Genomic DNA, 21256 nt, shown 5'->3' with positions numbered 1-21256 from the left:
TTACTTACAGTGCTGTATGCACAGAGAGATCAAGAGACAGCTTTCTTTCCCAAGATTTTATTTTCTTAAGCCTTGAATAAGAAAGTTAGGCTCATTACCTGCACTAATAGGTGAGTTAGAGGCTCTAATCCAATCTAAATCTGATGGAATATCCTTGGGCGCAGACACAGCTCAGAACAGAACAGAGCCTACAAGGTGGACCAGTAACAGTAAATAAAAACCCCAGTGCATTCAAGGCTACATTGTCCTCCCCCTGCAGCGTGTGGAAGCAATTTTGAGGGAGTTCACAACTTAATGCAAAGGGACACTGAGCAAATAGGCAAAAATTCCAATAGGGACTTTGGGATCACACAGTGTCTGATTCACAGGCAAGAAGAGGCAGTGCTCTCCTTTGCTTTTAAGGCATAACTTTGAAGTTACTCCTCCTGACTACCCCTGAGCACGTTTGTCTCTAAAGCTGAAGGGCTCCTCTGCTTCACAGCAGCTCTGCCAAGTCTCCCAAAAGGAGCTCTAAACACCAGGCACATCTCACCCTTCAGACTAATCCAGAGGGGCTCACATTTGGGCACCAGTAAAATCTGGAATAACCATTTTAATCCCTTTTTGGGGACGTGTCCTCTAGTTTTTAATCAGGGTGAAGCAGTGCAACACTCAAATCAGATTTCTGCTTGGCCGGTCCAGTATATGACTACCCATCCTGTGCCTAAGAAACCTGGGGGTCAGATCCCCAGGGTGTCAGTGACCCTCAACACATCAGCTACAAATTTATCATTTTCACATCCACCTTTTCCTTCAGCACTTCATTTTCCACTGGGCCCATCCTTTCTTTTGCCCTCACGTACCCAAAACGCCGCTGTTGCAAAAGCCACAATCATCACATAATATCCGTAGTCTTAACATCTGACCCCCAGCAACCGCGCCTGCAATCATCCCTGTGCTTATCTGATAAACTAATGCTTTATGGAAGCAATTATGTCCTATCTGCAGTGCCCCATGGTAACATCCTCCAGCCCCCTCCTCTCCTCCCTCCACCAGCCATTCCCAATATAAAAAGAAACTGGATATTAGCTGGCTCAGCAGGAGGAGCCACTTGACATTCCTCAGTCAGAGGAGGCAGAGAAGAGATTATTGTAAATCGGTCGCTTCTCGTGCGGAGAATCCCTGCAGTAACCTGCACGGGAAAGGCTCCAGCCCCAGCATCCCTAGGGCTCATAAATCAGCTGGATGGCTCTGGGGACACCCCACAGGGCTGGGCTTCCTCAGGGGTTGACAAGCTCTGCACTGTCCGTGAGAAATCATACAAAGTACGTAGGACACCGCGCCGTTTCCTCCCGTGCTGGAAGACCTGCGTGCCTCACATCCTTCCGTGTCCTGGCTGCAGCTTGTGCTGGCCTTGCTTGGCCCCATCTCCTCCCTTCTGCCGGGTTTATTCTGTTTATCTCCTGCACCTGGGTTAATTGCTGCAATTGACTGATATGGGTGGTGAAGTGGGATGTAAATGAAGTAGGAAAAAAGGGAAGGGAAAAGACCTGGGTGGGCTGCAGAAGCATTAGGAAAAGCAAGGCCAGCTGCATCCTGCAGAAAGCCAGGTCAGCTGAAGTGTATAATACGCCCTTTAAAACGTTAACGGTGCGAATTCAATAGCAGGGTTTGGGTTTGTTGGTGTTTTTGCTGGCTGCAGGGGGGAGTCCCACAGCCCTGTCACCACCCAGGGCATGCAGGGCACCCCACGCTCCTGGAACTCGAGGGCTGGAGTTTGTCCTGTCCCACCCCACACGTCCCTCTTGCAGCACAAGCCTTGGGTCACTCTGACCTCCAAGACTGGGAATGATAAGATCAGCTCACAGAGCTCCAGCATTTATTGTCATGCACAAACAATGCTAACATCTGTCCAGCTTTCACGTCAGGATAAATAAACCAACACTCCCTCAATGCAAAGTCTGCTCTCAAAGCTCATCTAACAAAGGCAGTTCTCATTTTGCTGTTCTGATCCCTCTTTGAGAAGCTCTAGGATCAGCAACTTGGTTCAGCAAGGATGGGTCTAGATTGCACCACTGAGGGCAATGGCCTTCATTCTTAGGATTAAGGAGCAAGTCAGCTGTCCCTGTTTCCATAGCCACTGTTTTCCCCTCAGCAGGACAATGTGAATGAACTGGTTTTCTCCCAGCACAACCAAGTCTCAGTGCAGAAGGAATTTCCTTGCTCTGTTCCTACAGAGGCATTTTCAAAGATGTAGGATTTTTTAACACTTATCATTGCCAAGAGTCTCCATCTGGCAAAGGAGAACAGGACCTCAAAGTGTCTTCACTGCCACAGATGTTATTAACACCTTTCCATGACAGACCTGCTGTTTGAGCCTTTCTCTGAAAAAAACCCTCATGGCTTGTTTCTTGCTTCTTTAGGCTCATCCCCCAGGATATTCTGATCTACTTTTCCCATGAAAAGCCACTGACAGCCAGTCCATGCTCACCTCAGAACTCCACCTATTTCTACCAAAACTACCAAGTGAGCAGCATTACTGCTCCTGGAAATGGAGATGGCCTGGGGTGACAGCTTCCATAAGTGACATAATCCCACAGCCACCAGACCAGACATTTAGCAATTAATTGGAGTGCAACAGTTGCTATCATAGAAATAAATAAAATTATTTTCCTTACCTCACATTTGAATTAGGGCCCACAGTTCCACTCCAGCATTGGCACCAACCCCACCCTTACCCTGAAGTTAACTCCAAGCAACCACTTCAGAAAGGCAGAACAACTTTAGAAACATGATTTGGTCCTCATCCCAAAAATGCAGAGCCTCAAATAGTCCTTCTCCTATTAAAAGGCATTGGAGGGAGACACCTTTTCAATTAAACTATCTTCTCAGTTAGCACAGCTGAATAAAACTCCTAGCACTTTTGGGGGCTGTAACTTCAAGCACTTGGAGGATGCTTCAAGCCTTTTAGAATAAAGCTGGAAAGCTTTAAAGTTTGTTTTAATAAAACAAACCCAGAAACTTCTGCTAGTGGTTTTCAAAATACTTTGTAGTTAAAACCCTCCTTATAAATGTAAAGGCTGACACTTCCAGGCTTGCTCTGTGAAAAATCCACACCCAGAGAGCCCTGGCGTCGCCATGTGCTCACTCTTGCATTCATGTCAGGCTGACACAAAATTCTCCTCTTTCCAACCAGCACTTACATCAAGATATGGGCAGACACCCAGAGAGAGCTGGACACCATGCTCCAGAGAGAGAAAGAGGAGTTCCTCCAGCCGCAGGAGGACCGTGAGAAAGTGATGAAGATGTTGGCCACTGCCTACGTCCAATACCTGGACATCTTCCGGAAGCTGGAGGAGGCCCACGACCACCTCATCCACCAGCAGAAGCGGGCGGCGGTTCGGCAGGCGCTGGACGGGGTCATGGGCCGCATCCTGGAGATCAAGAGAGAGATGGTGGCCCTGGTGAACTCCGAGTGCCACTCCATGGCTGACATCCTGATGGAGCTGCAGCGTGTCCCGGTAGGGCTACCTCCACTGGGAGCTGATTCATGGGAAAGATGGGTTCTGGTTGTAGGTGTTTTATTTTAACCCAGCCTGCTGCCTCTCTGGGGTCACCAGGAAACTTCCAAGTTTTTCACACCCCACACAAGTGAACTTCCATGCAGAGGGCAGGGAAAGGGTGACACCTGGTCTGAGGGTGATCACAAATGATTTCAGGGTTCTGGGACACTTAGTGAGGGATTCTGGGCACAAGTTATTTTCTCGTGACACTTCCAATCAAAAGCAGCAATATTGAAAGAAGCAGATGGCTCCCCAGCTGGTGGCACCACCATAATTTTGAGGGTTTTGACAGTGGAGTGGTCTGTGCAGTGCCAGGAGTGCTGGCATCAGATGGCACCCACGTTTCTCAGAAGAGAGGGGAGTCTTTGCCTGGGAGCAGGGAGGTGGCTCCAGATGACCCTTTGTGGTCCCTTTCAATTTGACCCATTCCATGATTCCATATTACAACATGAATTTGTATTCATAGAATCGCAGAATGGTTTGGGGTGAAAAGGACCTCAGAGCCCATCCAGTGCCACCCCCTGCCATGGGCAGGGACACCTTCCACTATCCCTGGTTGCTCCAAGCCCCATCCAGCCTGGCCTTGGACACCTCCAGGGATCCAGGGGCAGCCCCAGCTTCTCTGGGCACCCTGTGCCAGTGCCTGCCCACCCTCCCAGGGAGAAATTCTTTCCCAATATCCCATCTAAACCTACTCTCTGTCAGTAATAACTTCACAGCTTTGCTGTTAAGTGTCAGAAGCTTGACTCTGCCAGATTTTAATGTGGGGTGAGATAGAAAATGGGCCACTGATAAGTAAAGTGAAGTCCACTGCAGCCTGCCCTTCGTGGCACGGTGAAATCAGCACCGTGAAAATGACAATGAGGCCAAGTGTGGAAGCTGTGCTTTCAAAGCTGCAGGAAAAATGAGCTGGCAAAGAGGGTTACTTCTCTCGCAGACAGCTCCATCTATTGTCGCATTCAGGTACCGCTGCTTTGCTAAAACCAGCTGAAATTCCTGCATTTAGGATGGCAGCTACGAGATAAATCGCCCGGTATCATTATGGCATCACTCTGAGATCTTCATCGTGTTCCTGTTTGCACATCTGCAAATTTAGGAGAGGATTTGCCAGGGATTTCCACAGCCCTTTACCTTCATTAAGCACAGTTTTAAACTATTGTAAACACATCTCCAGGGAAAGCAATCCTTCAAATCATATTTTGAAATCCTTAGCACTGCTGTTTTCATGACTCAGCAGTAAATCCATCTGCAGCAAAAAGTTGGCAAGTCTGAGGAGTCATGCCTGACATCTCCTCAAAAACAAGCATAAATTCAAATTCCTGCACCACACCTTAATTTTAAGAGGGCATAACATACCTACCTACCACAAAAGAAATCAATCACTGAGGAGATTTCAGGTTGTTTCAAAGAAAACATTTTCCATACTAGATAAGAATATGGATTTATGAGGTGTTCTTTTTAATAAAATATTAAAATATTCTTGGTAACAGAACAAAATTATTAGACAAATAACTCTTGTTTCTCAAAGGATCTGTCCAGAAGGGATAGCTCCAGTCATTCCTTTCCCTTTATTATCAGTGCAAAAGTCCTGCAGGATGGAAGGCAGAGGACACAACATTTCATATCTTATGTGATGATGTTGCCTGTTTTGTACTGTGTCACTGCAAAGCCAAGCTTTCCTATTTCTCCAGTTGTGTACCTCGTGTTTTTGTGCAGTTGCCTTCCAGCATCCAGTCACTCCATTTCCTGGGGTAATTGTGAAGGTATTTGGATCCATAAATCCCATGTGGAGCTGGGAGTGGCTAAAAAGCCACAAATTTGACTTAAGGTTAAACATCCCAAGCCTGACTTTTCAGTGCTGGGCCCCAAAAAGAGACCATGAAGAGAAGCAGGCTCCCCACCCATTCCAGCCGTGGCATTGGGGCTTTGATCTCCTTTTTCCAGTCAGTAAAAGTCACAATCCAGAATCACTTGGAATTAAAGGCCAGGTGAGGCATCAGAGATACTCCTGCACTGACTCTGCTCCCTGGCAGCCTAGAAATCCTCTCATCCTCCAGGAGGGTGAGACACTCCAGGAGGGTGTCCAGACAAACCCTGGATTTCATATACCTCCAGATTTTAATCCAGCCAGAGTGATTTGCATTCAGAGTACAGCATATAATAATTTCCTTCAAATGCCAGGGGTTGTTGGAAGGTGCAAATAGGGAGCTTAGCAAGGCAAATATTTAGAAACTTTATCAGACCAGACCTCTGCACTGATAAAATCATCAGGGATAAGCACAGCCTGACTTGGAAGCTTTCTTGTGGTGTCATGGTGGGGGTGTCCCTCAGTGTGCAGCTGAGGGAGTGGGGAATGAAATTGGGAGAAATGTAAATCAGTTACATCTTTTTAATTACAGAAATTAGTAAAGACAGGCACTTCTGGTAATGTCTGATTTTAAGAAGTGTCTGAGATACCACAGTCACAGGCAGACAATTTGTCTACAGCTCAAAATACCTTTAAAAAACTCTAGAATTATGCTTTGATTCCTTATAATGGTAAAAAAAAAGGCAAGAGAACAGATCTATTTTTCATGTTGATTAAAACAAGAAGTGGGATGATCACACAACCAAAGGTATTCAGCCCGGTGGAAATCATGTTTAAATTTCTAGCAACCCTGCCAGATATTTTAGCAATTTGATAATATAATTGAGCCATTATAAGAAGAAAGATTTCTGGGCTCACATGCTTCACAAACTGGGTTGATTTATTTGTTTTTGTTGAATTAGGTCTAAAGTAATTGAAAAATAACAGCAGCTGTTACAAAGGTCAAATTCCCCAATACTCAAAAAAATATTCAACAACCTCTGTCCTTATTTTATTGCTTTGTAGAAGTGTTCAATTAATCAGTAATGTGATTTAAATACAATCCTAAAAAGCATCTTGTGCCTTTCTTCCTCCAGGAAGACATAGAAATACCCATCCCAAAGTATTTCATTAAAGAAAACCTGGGAATCCTGCAGGACAGGGAGAAATACCTGCAGGAGATTTTGCTGAATGCTGGTTTGCTAGAACAGGTAATGTACCCCATACCTACATATTGTGTTTGCTTTGTTTAGTTCACAGCCACATGTGTCCGAACACGAGACACTGAAGTGAGAAGTGCTTTTACAGCAGTGAGGAAGTAAAAGTGTGTTTACAGATAAGGCACAAGCAGAAAGAAACCTTAGATTTCCCTGTCAAACAACATCCAGTCACATCTCTAGGCTGGGTGAGACTGGAATGATTCTACTCTGCTTTCTGTGTTTGAGTGTCAGAAAGAGCAGCACTTTGGCCAAGTCAGTGCTTTATTTGTCTGACTAACCCTCATCATGTAATTAGTCCTCCTGATGCCTTGTGAAGGCTGACCTAGAACAGCCTTCACTAGAAACTAGACAGAGTTAAAAAATAAAGCAGGGATTTATTAAAAGGATTTTCTCAATGGACACACCTTGGGCAGCACAAGAGCCCAGCCAGGGCTGCACCCAAGATGAACCAAAATGGTCACAAAATGGACAACAGGTCACAGGGTCTCTCACTTTGATCAGTTCTGCTCCATTTACATATTGGAGTTTAATTTTCTAATTACACTTTTAGCCCATGAAGTCCCATCCTTCTTGTTTTTCTCTCTTCAGTCCATGTTGTTTTTGCTGTTGAGCCTGAGATTTGGATCATTTGTCCTTGGTCCCCAGCTAGAGCAGGAATTGTTTTGTCTCCCTGCTCTGTGCAGAGAGCTCACCATCCCCTAATGTGAAGCCCAGACCCACACACTAAAGCTGCACAGAATGTGAAAAATATAAAAGCTAAACCCTGAGGCATCACTACTAAAACCAAGCTGTCCTGGCCCAGGATTCCTCACTGGAGCAGGCAGAACTCAGAGTTCAGGTCAGCACAACCGTTGGCATTCACTTGTTTATAACCTCTGAACAATGAGTGCCGTTTCCCCCGTGCAGCTACAGAGCTGCAGCTGCTGGGAGGAGCAGAAAACTGAGTTTTGGCAGAGCAAAAGTCATTACAGACAAGTACACGAGTGCTGCAATGAAGGCTGCTCTGGGTTTGATATATTTTTGACCTTTTGGGAGTGGCATGTTGACCCCTGAAGTAAACAACTGTGCCTACATGCCTGGACAACTTGGATTCATGGATGTTGTAGCCATAAGAGACAGTGCTGATGGTCCACTTACTCACACTGTGCCCTGAACTCTCCAGCAGTGATTGTGCCTGTTGATCCCACAAAATAACAGAGGGAAAGTCCCCAAGGATGGAAACAGCCCCAGGCAGACTGCAGAGACAGAGCACAGGCTTCCCTGCTGGAGGTCTTGCTGGGCAGCTGCAGAGCTCCCCTGTTTGAGTTCTCTGCTCTCCTGATCTTGCTCTGGGGAGATCCTGTTTCAGCACAGTTTATCCTGGAACCTTTTTGCTTCCCAGAGTTCTGCTCTTGCCCCTCTCCAGCGTGGCATCCATTAGGGATGAGGTTGTCTGGTGAGCAGCCAGCTCAGCCAGAGCACCAGGCTCTGGCAGGGTCCAGCTGTGCCTTGCCAGGCCCTGCAGGGAGCCAGGGGATTCAATAAACAGCAATAAAATCACCTCACCCCGTGCAAATCCAGTGTCCTGTGCTGCACTTCCAGCTCACTCACCACTGGGATTGCTGCAGGGCTGTCAGCACTTCTGCACCTCGTCCTCTCAGGAAATCCTGGCTGCTGTGTAACCAACTGGAGCTCTCCAGTGTCCGTGGCACTGCTGTTAGGAGCACTCCAACATAAATCAAAACAAGTTGGAGTTCATCTCAGGAATCTGCTCTGCGCATGGTTTATGTGATTCTGTTCAGGAAATCTATTCTGTGTAATTGTGTCCTAGAAAGCCCTGCTGAAATGAAGTGCCACGCAATATAAATATAATAATTAAGTATGAGCTGCCTCCAGCTGGGAGACGAACATCAAGAAAGGACGCTAATTCAGCTTTTCCATAGGGAGCATGAGGGTTCTTGGGAGTGAGAAGGGGGAGTCCCTTCTGTTCTGATCCATTTTTCCTCTCTGACTCAGAACAGCCCCACCTTCCATTTTCATCTAAAGAACTGCAATCCAAGCAGCACCTCCTTTCAGAAAAGGAAAGGAAAACATGCCACAGCCTAAGAAATTCTCCTTTTAGAGGGACAAAGCCCCATGGTTGTGTCTTTCTGCTCAAATGGATCAAGTTCAGCAGGACTGCATGAGCCACTGTGGCTTCCCAGCAAAGCAGCTTTTCCACCTCACACATCAACAGGAGTGTCTGATCTTTGTTTCCTATGATATCATTTTCTAACTGAGGCAGGCAATTTACAAAACATAACTTTCCTTTCTTGATTCCCTTTTTTGGCTGTGCTGTTGAAGGAACCTGTCACAGCCATGACACTTGAGGAGGGCATTAGAGTGATCCAGGTGGCAGAACGGGCTCGCCAGGGCCGCGCTCGAGCAGCGTTCATGAGGAAAATTTACTTTGAAGAGAAAAGGCAAAGTAAAAAAGAGGAGCAAGAGACCGGTAAAAGTCCAGATGATGCTGCCACTTGCATTCAAAAGGTGAGTTTCTTGTGTAGCAGCGATTCTGGCAAAGCCAAATGACACTGTTTTGGTCAGGAAAGCAGCTGTAGGCAGAAACACAGCTCACACGATGGGAAGCTTTCTGAAATGATCCTTCTTAGGGTGTCCAGCAAGGTGAAATACATCATTTAAACCACTTCAAAAAACGAGGCAGGACCCCAGATGTAAGATCAATGGAACCAGTCCTGCACTGGCAATGCAGCATGACTTTGTAACTTACACGTTGTTTTTCCATTCTGATTTTTATGACCTCAGTTGCTCTTTCTGGCCTCCCCTTGGAACTCAGTGCATCTCTGAATTCATGCCTTTTTCTGTGATCTCCAGGGGAAGAGTTCATTCCATATCTAGAAAAAAGGACAGAGGGAGGTCAGTGCTAAATTCCACAAAGAGTTCTTGCACATGAATAATTCAGACAATTCAGCCTCATGAAAGCAGGAGCTCAGCCTAAATCTTGTGTCTGAACTTCGTGAAGGAGTGACAGTTTTTAGAAGCCACCCAGAGCAGCACGAGGGGATAACAAACCTCAAAATTTGTTAAAAAAAAAAAAGAATAGCAGATGGCAACCTGTTAAAAAGCAATAGTTTCAATGGTATATTGTGTCTTTCCTTCCTCTATTTGTTTTTTCCTGTGTCTGCCCCAGAAAAGGAAGCTGTACCAAGGCCCATTTATCTCATCAGAGTTTTGTTTACAATCCAGGTCTGGCGTGGGCACAGCCAGCGCAAGAAAACAGAGAGGCTGAGAGAGGAGGAAATGATATTTCTGGGCATGGTAAGTGGGGCTGTGCCTCCAGAACACAAAATGCCACACTCTGTTTGTTCTTCAGGCTTTTATCATTCAGCCCAAGAGAAGAAATTAATTTCTACAATTCCTTCTCTTTTAAAAGGAGTCTCCAAGGAATACAGAACTCAGCTGAAATGATAAATGGCACAGGAGTAGCACAATTTGTCTTCTGCTGAATGGGTTTGTGCTGTCCATACATTCTCCAATGTGTGTGGCAGATGTGGAAACTGCCTGTGGAGAATTTGCCCTGGTTCCAGGGAATTTGACCTAGGCATGATCAGCAAGGAAATTTTATTAATCAGCTTTTCAGTCTGATTTCAAGAGTGGTGAGCTGCCTTATGTCTAGAGTAGAATTCATGAAGGTTGGAAAAGCCCTCTAAAATCATCAAGTCCAAGCATTAACCCAGCACTGGCAAGCCCACCCCTAACCCATGTCCCCAGGTGCCACATCCCCACATTTTTTGAACACTTCCAGGGATGGTGACTCTACCACTTAACTGGGCAGCCTGTTCCAATGCTTGACAGCCCTTACAGTGGGCTAAAATAATTAATTTTTCCTAATATCCGATTAAACTAAAGAAGAAAAATCCTCTTCTCCCACCCATTTGCAAGCCACTGCCTGTGTATGTCAAGAGCAGGGAAGAGAAACCTAAGAACTGGCATGTTAATCCATCAATATTTCTCTAAGTCCATATAAAAATAATCAAAATCTTCCTCACATCACACTGCAGAGGCACAGGGAAGTGAACAGCTGCCCATGGTCACTTAAATTGCACAGGGGTGAAAGAAAAAAATCATAGCATCCTTTCCACAAGGAATCCGTGACTTCCACCCCCTTCCTTGCAACGAACACCCCAAAAATAGGATAAATTCTTTACTGTTGACCTTTTTTTTTGCCCCCCTCCAAGTTTTTGGAGGCATTAACAGGTGTCAGACCTCACCCAAGTCCAGCTGCAGCAGGATTAAGTTTTTTTTTTTTGATTTAGAGATGGGGTAACTGAGAGGTATTTAAAAACTTTTATTTTCTTTTTAGTTTTATGTGAAGGGTGAGATAATACAGATGTTATAATTTGTTATTATTATTAGAGCTAATTATTTCTTAATTATAATACCTTATAAGTGTATTCTTCTGTCAAATTTAAAAAATTTTCTACAAATCCATTTTTCACATAGCACAGCCCTTGTACCAAGCTCTAGTAAAGTTCTAGTAAAGCATCACGTCACAGAAACATCCAGCACTGCTCTGCATTTGTTAATTTATGCGTCCATGTTCTACAGTTCTTGAGTGATTAATTTATAAACTAATAATTTAATTTTGATTTAAAACATGCTTTCTGCTTTTTCCAGGCAGTTTGGGGGATTTTCTTGCCCAGCAGTGGAATTGCCCTTAGCTGCTTTATAGGGTTCTGAAAACTAATTGTGCCTAGAGAATACATCTCACATCAGTTAAAAATTCCATTAATACCTTACCTTTAGGAAGGAAAATGTACATTTACCTAAGCTTTGCTATGTTAAATAGAGGTAACACCTTATGAATTACTGCCTTGAGTATCTGCTGGTCTCCAACAGCTAAACAGAACCTTGGGTGCCAATTCTGCCTCTGTTTAAGACAAAATTCACAAAGATTTTAATTAGTGCAGATCTAAATATTTGGGAAGTACTGAAAATGAGTTAGAAAGGGCACCTTTTGCAGAACAAGGGATTGTTTCCTGTCAAATCCCATGACATTTCTGTCAAGTCCTTAGGAAGGAAATCTAAATCTGGCATCAGTTATCTGAAGGTTCACAGCCAAGCCCTCGTTTCATGGTGGCCAGTGTGGGAGGAACTGGAAACTAGCATGTGAACAGCCTGGTTTATGGGGAGCATAATGTAATCTATATCATCAGAGGGATGAAGGGAATTAAAACCAAACACATCGAGTGCATTCAGTTCCTGACCTCCATTTAAAAGCAAGAGAATTGATGTTTTCTCCTCTGCACTCTGACTCATTGCTCTTTATCAAGTTTATAATCAAAGCCTGTGAGGAAAAAAATGATAACTCTAAATAAAATTTTTAAAATCCTGTTCTTCTTTCCAGGGTTTTTGTATTCCCTTTTCCTTTCCATGCTGCATTCCCTTCCCTGGTCTCCAAAGGAAGCAGACATTGGTTCCCACTGATAGATAGGCAGGGAGCTCCAAAGGTCAAGTCCCTTTGATGTATGATCACGTCAGCCCTCTAAAAAATGACCACAGATCTTCATGTGTAAATATGTTGAATTTGCTTTTCTAATGCTGCACGACTTAGATAAATTAGAAGACCCAACCATCCATTACTCCAAGTCCATCCCAAAGGAGACTCGACTTTTGTTGCAATAAATATAAATTCTCTTATAATTAGGGCTTTTTTAAAAAAAAAGTCTGTGTTGCTTTCAGACAAAGACTGCTTTGCACAAAGAACTGATCCATCTGAAGTTCTGTGTAAAAGATTTCGGGGAAAATTCAATTGTGTTGGCCTAAAAAATAGGAAAATAAGTGTCAAACCCAAGAATTGTCCAGTCTTTTGCTTAATTCAGTGTTGTTTTCTTTACTCTCTGCTTGCTTCACAAAAAATTTATGTATCTTTTCTGGAACTCGATTCTGTTTCATCTTTTGCTTGATGACAGAGAACTAGCCTATGGTGGAGAGATTTTTCTTGGCTCAAAAATAAAGCCTCGTTATTATTATTATTATTTATTAAAGCCTAATTGCTGAAACAGCATGATCCCCTCAGCACTCATTCTCCAAAGCCCCGATAAATCACACTTTGCAGTCCCAGTTTAATTTGTGAAGAGAAGCAAGCCTCCTAAGAGCATATATATCTTGATAACTGTATCCTGAGCTGCTTCCTGATCTTCCTCACATTCCTGCCACAGGGCTGTTTACTGCCAGCTCCAGCATGACCACCAGAACCACTGCTCCAGGCACGGGGTTGTGTTTAAACCACACTGATGTGGCAAGAAAACACATTGAGCTGTCTGAAAACACAGACGTGCTGTCTGGGCAAACCTGCCTTTCCTTGCTCTGTTTTACCCTCCCAGCTCAGTTTAAGACACCGGGTTTTTAAACTGCCCTGTTTTTCTGGCATTTATGGATTCCCTGTCACTAAAAGCCCTGTTCAGAGGTTATGATTGTTGAATTTTGCTGCAGAGCTCAGTGCAGCTGGCTGTGTGACCTGGCTTTTGGCAACGGCTGTGTCTCAGGGTAGTGCAGAACAGCCCGAGCCTGCTCCTGGATCCCCTCTCAGCACTCTCCTGCAGGAAGTTATACTTTTAATCTCAGAGCACAGGCTACTGGAAAGAGGAAAGGCTGGGTTTTACCTAAAACATTAGGATAAACAGTTTGCCATCAGACTGATTTATGGGAGGGTAGGAGGATGTTGGGGACTGGAGGAACAGTTGGTTTAAAGCAATTAAGTGGGAAGAACACAAAGCCAGTGAGTGCCCAGGTGGCCAAGGGCACAAGCCCGTGCTGTGTCCAGGTCTACCTTCTTCTTCTCAAAATATTCTGGAATTCAGACCAAAAACTTCCAGTCAATGCTTTGGTAAATCCTCTGTTGTGTCTGGAGGAGTTAAAGTTTGCCACTTGCCTTACTTTGTCAGGATGTTCCAATGTTGGCAAGTAAAAGTTGTTATTGGACCTCCTGAGAATTCTGTTGTTTCTGCACCACCCAGAGTAAGTCAACTACCTTCCCCAAACCTGCTGAGCAGGAATTAGAGGAGTCCAGGAAAAAAGCAATGCAAGACAAAAGAAAGACAAGTCCCTCTCTTCACCTGCAGTGCTCTGATACATTTTCCCCCAAGCCTCTTCTCCTTGGGCTGACTCAGAGGAGCCCCTCCTTCCATTTTCACCAGAAAAACTGCAAACCCAGCAGCACATCCAGAAACCCATCCCTTCTGAAAAGTAAACATTCCATAGCTTAAGGAATTCTCCTTTTAGTGGAACAAAGCCTCATAGCTCTTTTTGTCTTTTTTCTCAAATGGATACAGTTCAACAGGATGCATGTACCATGTGGAGCCACTCTGGTTCCCACTGGAGCATCAGGTTTTCCTCACCACACCAGATCCAGCTTCTCCTAAAGGTCCTCAGACAAACACATCTCCCAGGATGTCAGACTTCTAACACATTGCAGGACAAGCCAAACTCCAGTTTAGGGTCTCACAGCTGTGAATTTACATTTACAGAGCTCTATCCTGAAGTTCCAGCTCTTCCCAAAGAGTTGGAGGTGCAACACCTGCTGCTCTGTGATTCTCCTACATGGTATTTCCAACATCCTTCCTTCCTCCATATCCAAGGCCTGCCTGGATGGGGCTTGGAGCACCCTAGGCTAGTGGAAGGTGTCCCTGCCCTGGCAGGGGATGAAACAAGATGAGCTTTAAGATCCCTTTCAACCCAAACCATTCCATGATCCTTTTCACATGAAAGGATATGTGTAGTGTTAAATAAAAAGCTGTTTTCTCCTTCTTACCTCCTTTAAACATACCCAAATTTAGGCATGTTGTCTTGGTTAACGCTTTATTTATATCTGAGAAAACAGTCTGCCAAACATTCCTCCTTCTCTGAATTCCTGATAAATATAATTCATTTCATCCAGTCAGAAAAAAAATTAGCATTTCCCAGAATAGCTTTCTGTGTAAACATTATAGACTGTGGCTAAATAAATATTATACAGGATTTAACAAACTACAAACTCTATCAAGTGAAATTTAAAATATTTCATCAGCTCTTGAGAGTGGGCAGCTACAGCAGTGGTGCAGATCAGGCCTGGTTTTGCCAAGTTTAAGATTAAAATGACTTTTGCTTGCCTGGATGTCAGCACAAAGTCCTCTGTTATTTCACATCTCAGCAGTGATAACTAATCTGTCCTGTTTTCAATAGAAATTTTAAGCCTGCTTATTTTTGAAACAGAAAGACTCTGGGAAGAAAGAATGCTAAATAATTCGCCTTTCATTGGCTGCAGTTATACTAACAATGAAATCAGTGCCTTTCAGAGCCCAAAACATGCTTGCCATGTTTAGTCAAGTTTAACAGCGTGCCCAGGTATCATATCAGAAATAAACAAAACCCAAATTATATAAACTCATCTGGTTCTGCATGTAAACCTTTTGTCCACTTCAAATTTTCTTTATCTTCCTAAAAGGTGTTACATGTAAATATATTTCTAAATATGTATGGTATGAATCTCTAAACCAAGCATTTTCAGTATTTTTTTAGCAAGGCCTCCTACTACAAGTGCTTTGTTTGAATGCATATGACAATTACTTTAATTGGCAAAGCCATTGGAGTGAGTCAGAGAGTAGGGAAGCTTTAATGAATGCAATATATTTTGCTTACTTGTTCCTTTTTTTTGTGCCTAATTTAGGAATTCAGCCATATAATTGATGTGGCTATCACCATTTGTGTACTGTGGAACCTCTATTAATACAATTTTCATTTGGGGGGTTGGAACTGCATGGGCTTTAAGGTGCTTCCAACCCAAACCATTCCATGATTTTATGATTCACAAAATAAGAGACTTCTTTAAAAATCTATTCTTCCCTCAGCCAGACAAATTATATTGAGGAAATAAAGCAAGGACACAGCTCAATCCTATAGCAAACTTTTAAATGCAGTTTGGATCACAGTTCAAAATTTAGCAGAATCGTATCATAGAATCACAGAATTATTTGGGTTGGAGGAGACCTTAAAGATGATCTCATTCCACCCCTTGCCATGGGCAGGGACACCTTCCACCTGAAGAACAATAGTTGTAAGTAAAGAACAAGACCCCAGCTGCTCTGACAGTAAATTATTTTAGTCTACGTGCCTGTGTAATCCAAATGTATAAAAAAAAAGAATTTCACTTTGACTACTGGTTAAAATAAGTGACTATTACAACTACTTACTTTAAAAATATTTGGAAATAAATCTTCTCACCCAGAGAAGCAAATTGTAAATGTGCTGAAAAAAATGCTACACAACTGGTCCATCTTTTGAAACCTTACCATTAGGGGCGATGCTGGCTGTGGCAGAACATTTCCTGAAGCCCCGTAAAACCACAGAGCATGTGCTTCAGCTCTGCTGTTCCAGACCTATGACAAGAATCCATCCTAAATTAAATACCCAGTAATAAAAGCTGCAGTAAATCTACTCTCAGGCATAATAGGGACGTTGGCCTTCCGAAGTGGAGGGAAATGAAATGTATTTATTTCACTGCCACCGAGCCTCTTGCCCTCCTAATGGAACAATTGAGGAGCAGTTAGTTCCAAGCAGGGCCTCCTCCTCCTCCTCCGTGAGGAAGAGCAGCCCCAAGCATGCTCAGCCAGCCTGCACACCTCCAAGTGCTTCATAATGAACAGTAAGGCTCTGCTGGGGAGCTGACTCAGCACCAAGGCAGGGCTTTCCAGCCAGGAAAGGGATCCGAGCAAGCAAAGGCCTGAGGTGGGAAGGGAAAGCATACACAGTTCTGTGGAACCATGGAGTGCTTTGGTTGAAATGGGCTTTAAAGCCCATCCAGTGCCACCTCTGCCACAGACAGGGACACCTTCCACTATCCCAGGTTGTTCCAAGCCCCATTGTCCAACCTGGCCTTGGACACTGCCAGGGATCCAGGGGCAGCCACAGCTTCTCTGGGCACCCTGTGCCAGGGCCTGCCCACCCTCCCAGGGAGGAATTCCTTCCCAATATCCCATCTAATCCCACTCTGTCAGTTTGAGCCCATTCTCCCTTGTCCTGTCATTCCAGGCCCTCTCCAGCTTCCTTGTAACTCCTTCAGATACTGGAAGGGCTCTGAGGTTTCCACACAAGCTTCTCTTCTCCAGGCTGGACATCCTCAGCTCCCTCACCCTGTTTCCAAATGGGAGGTTCTCCAGTCCCCTTATCATCCACATGGTCCTTCATCCCACTGACTCACCTGGGAGCTGCAGGAAATATCTTCTCCCTTCTACTGGTGCATCGTCCCCATCCCTAAAACCTAAATTCTTTTGGGGAACGAGTAAAGAACAGAACAGAAGAATCTTAACAGCACACTCGTGACTGATGAGTTGGAATAAAATTCTCTTTTAGACAAATGTCCATTTTGCCTTATTAATTTAAACAAGGATTTTAAAGACAAAGCCCATCAAACATTAGATAAGCCTTTTAAGTTAATGGACCATGTAGTCCTATTTTCCCACAAACTCAGGAATCTTCATAATATGTCCTATTTTTACAGCAACATCAATTATTAATATGTATACTTTTGCTGACAGAGGACCACACTAAAAATGTGAGTTTCGTTATCCAGTTCTGGGTCATTAACTGTGAAAAGCTTGTAAATATAATGGTTTATTCACATGGGAAGCCTTCATTAAGATGCATTATTCTACAACTGATGTGGCAGCATTGCATTATCAAGTTCACTGTCTCCATCTAATATTTGTAATTTGTTTCTAAATGAGTTGCTGTTTGTAGGGCAAGTTAACAAATTTGAATTTCACATGGCCAGAGAAATTTCTTAAAGATGGGAAAATGCTTCTTCCCCCAAGGAAAAGCTATTTATTAGCATCTTTCTGGAGAATGCCTCCCTTTGATTCAGAAGCAGGAACATTAGAGGCTCTGAGAGAAGGGATGTTAGAAATAAATTGGCTTTTGTCTTCCTTCCATGCACATTAGAGGTTTGTGGAAGCACAGTCAGGATAACTTCAGAGCTCCACAAGAGCCATGTGAAAACATGGAAAGCTCTTCCATGATGCTGCAAGGCACAGGTCACAGGCTGGCCAGCAGGGATTCCAGCATTCCTGCTGGAGCTATTGGAATTCATCCTCTCTCTTGGCACTCTCCAGCCATTTCACTTCCTATTCCCTCTTGCATCTTCAGATGGCCAAAGCTTTTTCATACCTATTTTCTTCTGAGTTCTGCTCGTTGGCAAGAGAACAGAACCTCCAGCAGGGCTGTTGGAGAGATTCTGTCTCCTTTTGAAGGCCCAAGAGCACCTGAAGGTGAACACAAGGCACACAGGTTGTGCAGTTGGCTCCTCATTCCTGAGACAGGGTTAGGAATGTGTTAAACTCTGAAGCTGGTGAGAATTAGGGTGACACATACTTCTGTGATTAGGTCAAGAACACTGTGGACAAAATAAAACAAGTTTAACAGAGCAGCTTTCTTCAGCTGCAAAGCTGGAAGATATCACCTATGCTATTCATAGCTTGTTTTCGTTTAAGTGTTTTAATAGTCTAAAACATTTTATACTTGACAGAAGAAAAGCATTTTCTATGAAAATTACTGACAAACAGTACAGAACTGATAGTTCCATCCTCTGGCCATCTTGTTACATCTCTTCAGCAGCTCCTGCTGCCCCAGTGCCTATATTTACGTTATGTTCTAAATTCCCTTCCACACTTAGTTTTGTCTAGTTCCTCTTCTTATTCCCTCCCTTCTTTATCAATTAATTCACTTCCTTGAGCATCCACATGCTTGGATCAGTTCTTATAGTCCAAGGAAGCTGTTTTTAACATAGTCCCCATTTCACTTAGCCCACGTACACATAAATCCTTTTGATGTCTCCTCATCCTTGTTTTCCTCAAGTCCATTCAATTTTTGTTTACATGACTGCATTGATTTCCAAGTGACAGAACAGAAAGCCAAGCCAGCTGTACATTTACCTGTGCTGTTTTATATAAAAACCAAGTGCCCATGGCATGATGTACTCACTGCCAGCCAGTGCTTTCCTCCTCGTTCTCCTTTCCAGAACAGGAGCCAGCCTTGGGTTCCTGACACCTCCTGCTCTTCCCTCATGGACAGGGCACGCTGTGTAAGTTCCACAGCAGCCAGCCCTGAGTCCTTCAGGCCTCATTTGTCACAGCCAGCTGTGCTCCTCATGTCCTGCTCCCATCACAGCTGGAGCGTGTTATTGCCAAACAAGGAGTCAGGAGGACTGGGGGGAAGAGGAGAATACAGCCTTATCAACTTCTGTTCTCTTTCATGCTCGTTCTTTAGGGATACTGAAGGTGAATGGCCGGAGTCTTGTTCTACAAGTAATTCTCATTTCTTCTGTTTCCTTGTAGTAAAACAGACTGTGGAAAATAAAATAAAAATACAACAGAGCTTCTCATAAGCTGTTCTACAGGTTTATGTCTGTACTTCAGCCTTGGTGCTGAGTACAGCTGATAAACTCCTGTTAGCAGATGTATTGATAACTGAGTGGTGCTCAGACAGGGAGCTGCACAAATATTTACCCAGGGCTCGGCTGGGTTTTGCCAACCAGAACATATCCCATGGCCTTGTTGTTATCAGCATCTAAGCCAGCTGGTTCAGGGCTACCTGGGCTGTGTCCACAGCAGCTTCTTGACTCTGGGCTCAAGTGTAGATACAGGCTATAGCAATTCTCTTTTTGAGATAAGAATTTCCTACTGCTGGTCTTACAATGGCACCTCGTGTTTGCCACTTCAAACAGCTCTTACCTCGTCTGGCTTTGGGGCTGCTGAAAGGGAGGCTGAATAAATTCACAGTGGGAGAACCTGGTCATGCAAGGCTTCCTCAAGATGCAGTGGAGAGCAGCTCAGAGGAGCTGCAAAGCTTCTGGGATGGCAGGGAGGAGCTCTGCTGCCTGTGCTGCTGCTGCTCCCCACGATGCTCTGGTCCCACTGACCACCTCTGCCCTTGCTGTAGCATTGGCCCTCAGCTGATCCACCTTGTTATAGTGGGAAATGAGTAACTTGAGGAGGTGGGAGGAGAGGAAAAGACAAAAGGGATTATTTTTCACTTTTTAGGGAGCTGAACTGGTTCACTACAGGGTCAGGTGGGTGCCAGAGCCTGAGCAGAAGGGAGGGATCATGCACCCAGCAGTTCAGGTGGCGCAGGAGCTGACCCTTCCCTGCTCACCTGGAGTCTATCTCTCTCCATCAGCCACAGATGAGCCTCCCTAAAGCTGCAAGCATCCTCATGCCCATCTGCTGGGAATTTCTCAGGAATCCCCTGAGGATTACTGTAGAGAGACAAACAGAGGAGTTGCTTTTGGATCTGTCTGGAAAGCAGGCCTTGTGGGGGCTCCTCTGGTTTCCAAAGGAGCCCCTGAGAGAGCAGCATCACATCTGGCTGTCCTGGGCTTTGTTTAACACCAGCAAGGCAGACAATGGTGAAATACAAATAAACACTGCCAATAGTAGCTGTGTTATACTCATAAATAGGTGCTGGTGAGGGGGAAGATTGGAAACACTCAACTTCCCTGAAAACTGGGAATTGAGCAGAGGTAACATCTCAGGGTAAAAGGCAGCACTTGGGGTCACATATTCAGGGAGGGAACATGTGCAGCCACCTTTCAGAAGCACACTGCTGTTCTTATTTCCTCCTGAATATTTTCTCCCTGGTGGCCTTGACCCATTCCTGGAGCACAGTGCGAGTCACACATCCCAGATGCAGTAAATTGCTTTCCTGAATGGGGCCTGTGTGCTTGCTTTGGACACTGTGGGATCCCTCTGAGTGCTCAGAAACCAAAGTTGCTTGGCATTTATTAGTGATTTTTGGAACCTGGTGGAAGCACAGAAAACCAGAGAATAACAGATCTTAAATATGAGCTGGCCAAAGCTTTGACAGAGCTTTTTGTCTTCGCGGGAGGCCTCAGGAATTGGGACTTGGAGCACAGCAGAAAATACATCACCAGAGCAAGAAGAATGCATTACTGAATCAGTCTGAGATGTGCCAGTTAAGGACAATTTCTATAAGCTCTGAAGTTGAAAGGCCAGAGCAAAATTTTTTTTTCATGCAAACCAAGCCTTTGTTCACATATGCTGCCACCTATGTCAGTCACAAACTTTGAAAAGAAATGAAATTATACTACAAAACCAGATTGTCATATTTTCTCTTCTTTTCCCGTCTTAAATTTGTCATACACAATCAGACAATGTGATTAATAATTCCCAAGTACATGAAAAAACCAATTTGTTCCAGAATTAAGAAAACCTAAAACCAAAAAGCCAGTTCACAAGTTGATTTTTAAAATCGATTTTTCCCTACACTTACAAGGTAGCAATAGCTCATAAAACACTGGTAACATCTTAATTTTATCAATGACTGCAAGCTGAAAAATGCAAAGTTTCAGCCCACCCACACAGATGGGTTTTTTCATGCTTCTGTATTTGAATACCAGAAAGACTTTCATTTTTCTCCCTCACACTACATGTGTAAAATCAATCACAGAGCAGAAATTATTGTAAGACTTGAAACTGGCTGAGAAGCCCTTCTTTCCAAGGTTATCAAATCATGGGAAACTTGGGGAGCTGTGATTTTGGCTATAGTGTTTGGGGGGGGGGGGGGGGGGGGGTTTTTTTTTTTTTTTTTTTTTTTTTCCGGGGGGGGTGTTTTTTTAA

The 21256-nt window shown here is 44.1% G+C and overlaps 1 protein-coding gene across 1 annotated transcript in view; it reads left to right on the top strand.

The window, feature by feature from the left end:
• The window catches only part of IQCA1 (IQ motif containing with AAA domain 1), a 96846-nt gene that overhangs the window by 5019 nt on the left and 70571 nt on the right, over positions 1-21256 (top strand). The window contains exons 2-5 of the mRNA XM_041464153.1: positions 3176-3500; positions 6486-6599; positions 8931-9116; positions 9834-9905. Coding sequence (XP_041320087.1) covers positions 3176-3500; positions 6486-6599; positions 8931-9116; positions 9834-9905 — 697 coding nt within the window. The remainder of the gene's footprint in view (positions 1-3175; positions 3501-6485; positions 6600-8930; positions 9117-9833; positions 9906-21256) is intronic.

The sequence above is a fragment of the Pyrgilauda ruficollis genome, unplaced genomic scaffold (assembly GCF_017590135.1).
Source record: "Pyrgilauda ruficollis isolate IOZ18807 unplaced genomic scaffold, ASM1759013v1 scaffold172, whole genome shotgun sequence".
Lineage (NCBI taxonomy): Eukaryota > Metazoa > Chordata > Aves > Passeriformes > Passeridae > Pyrgilauda > Pyrgilauda ruficollis.
This window is presented reverse-complemented; position numbering and strand designations above follow the sequence as displayed.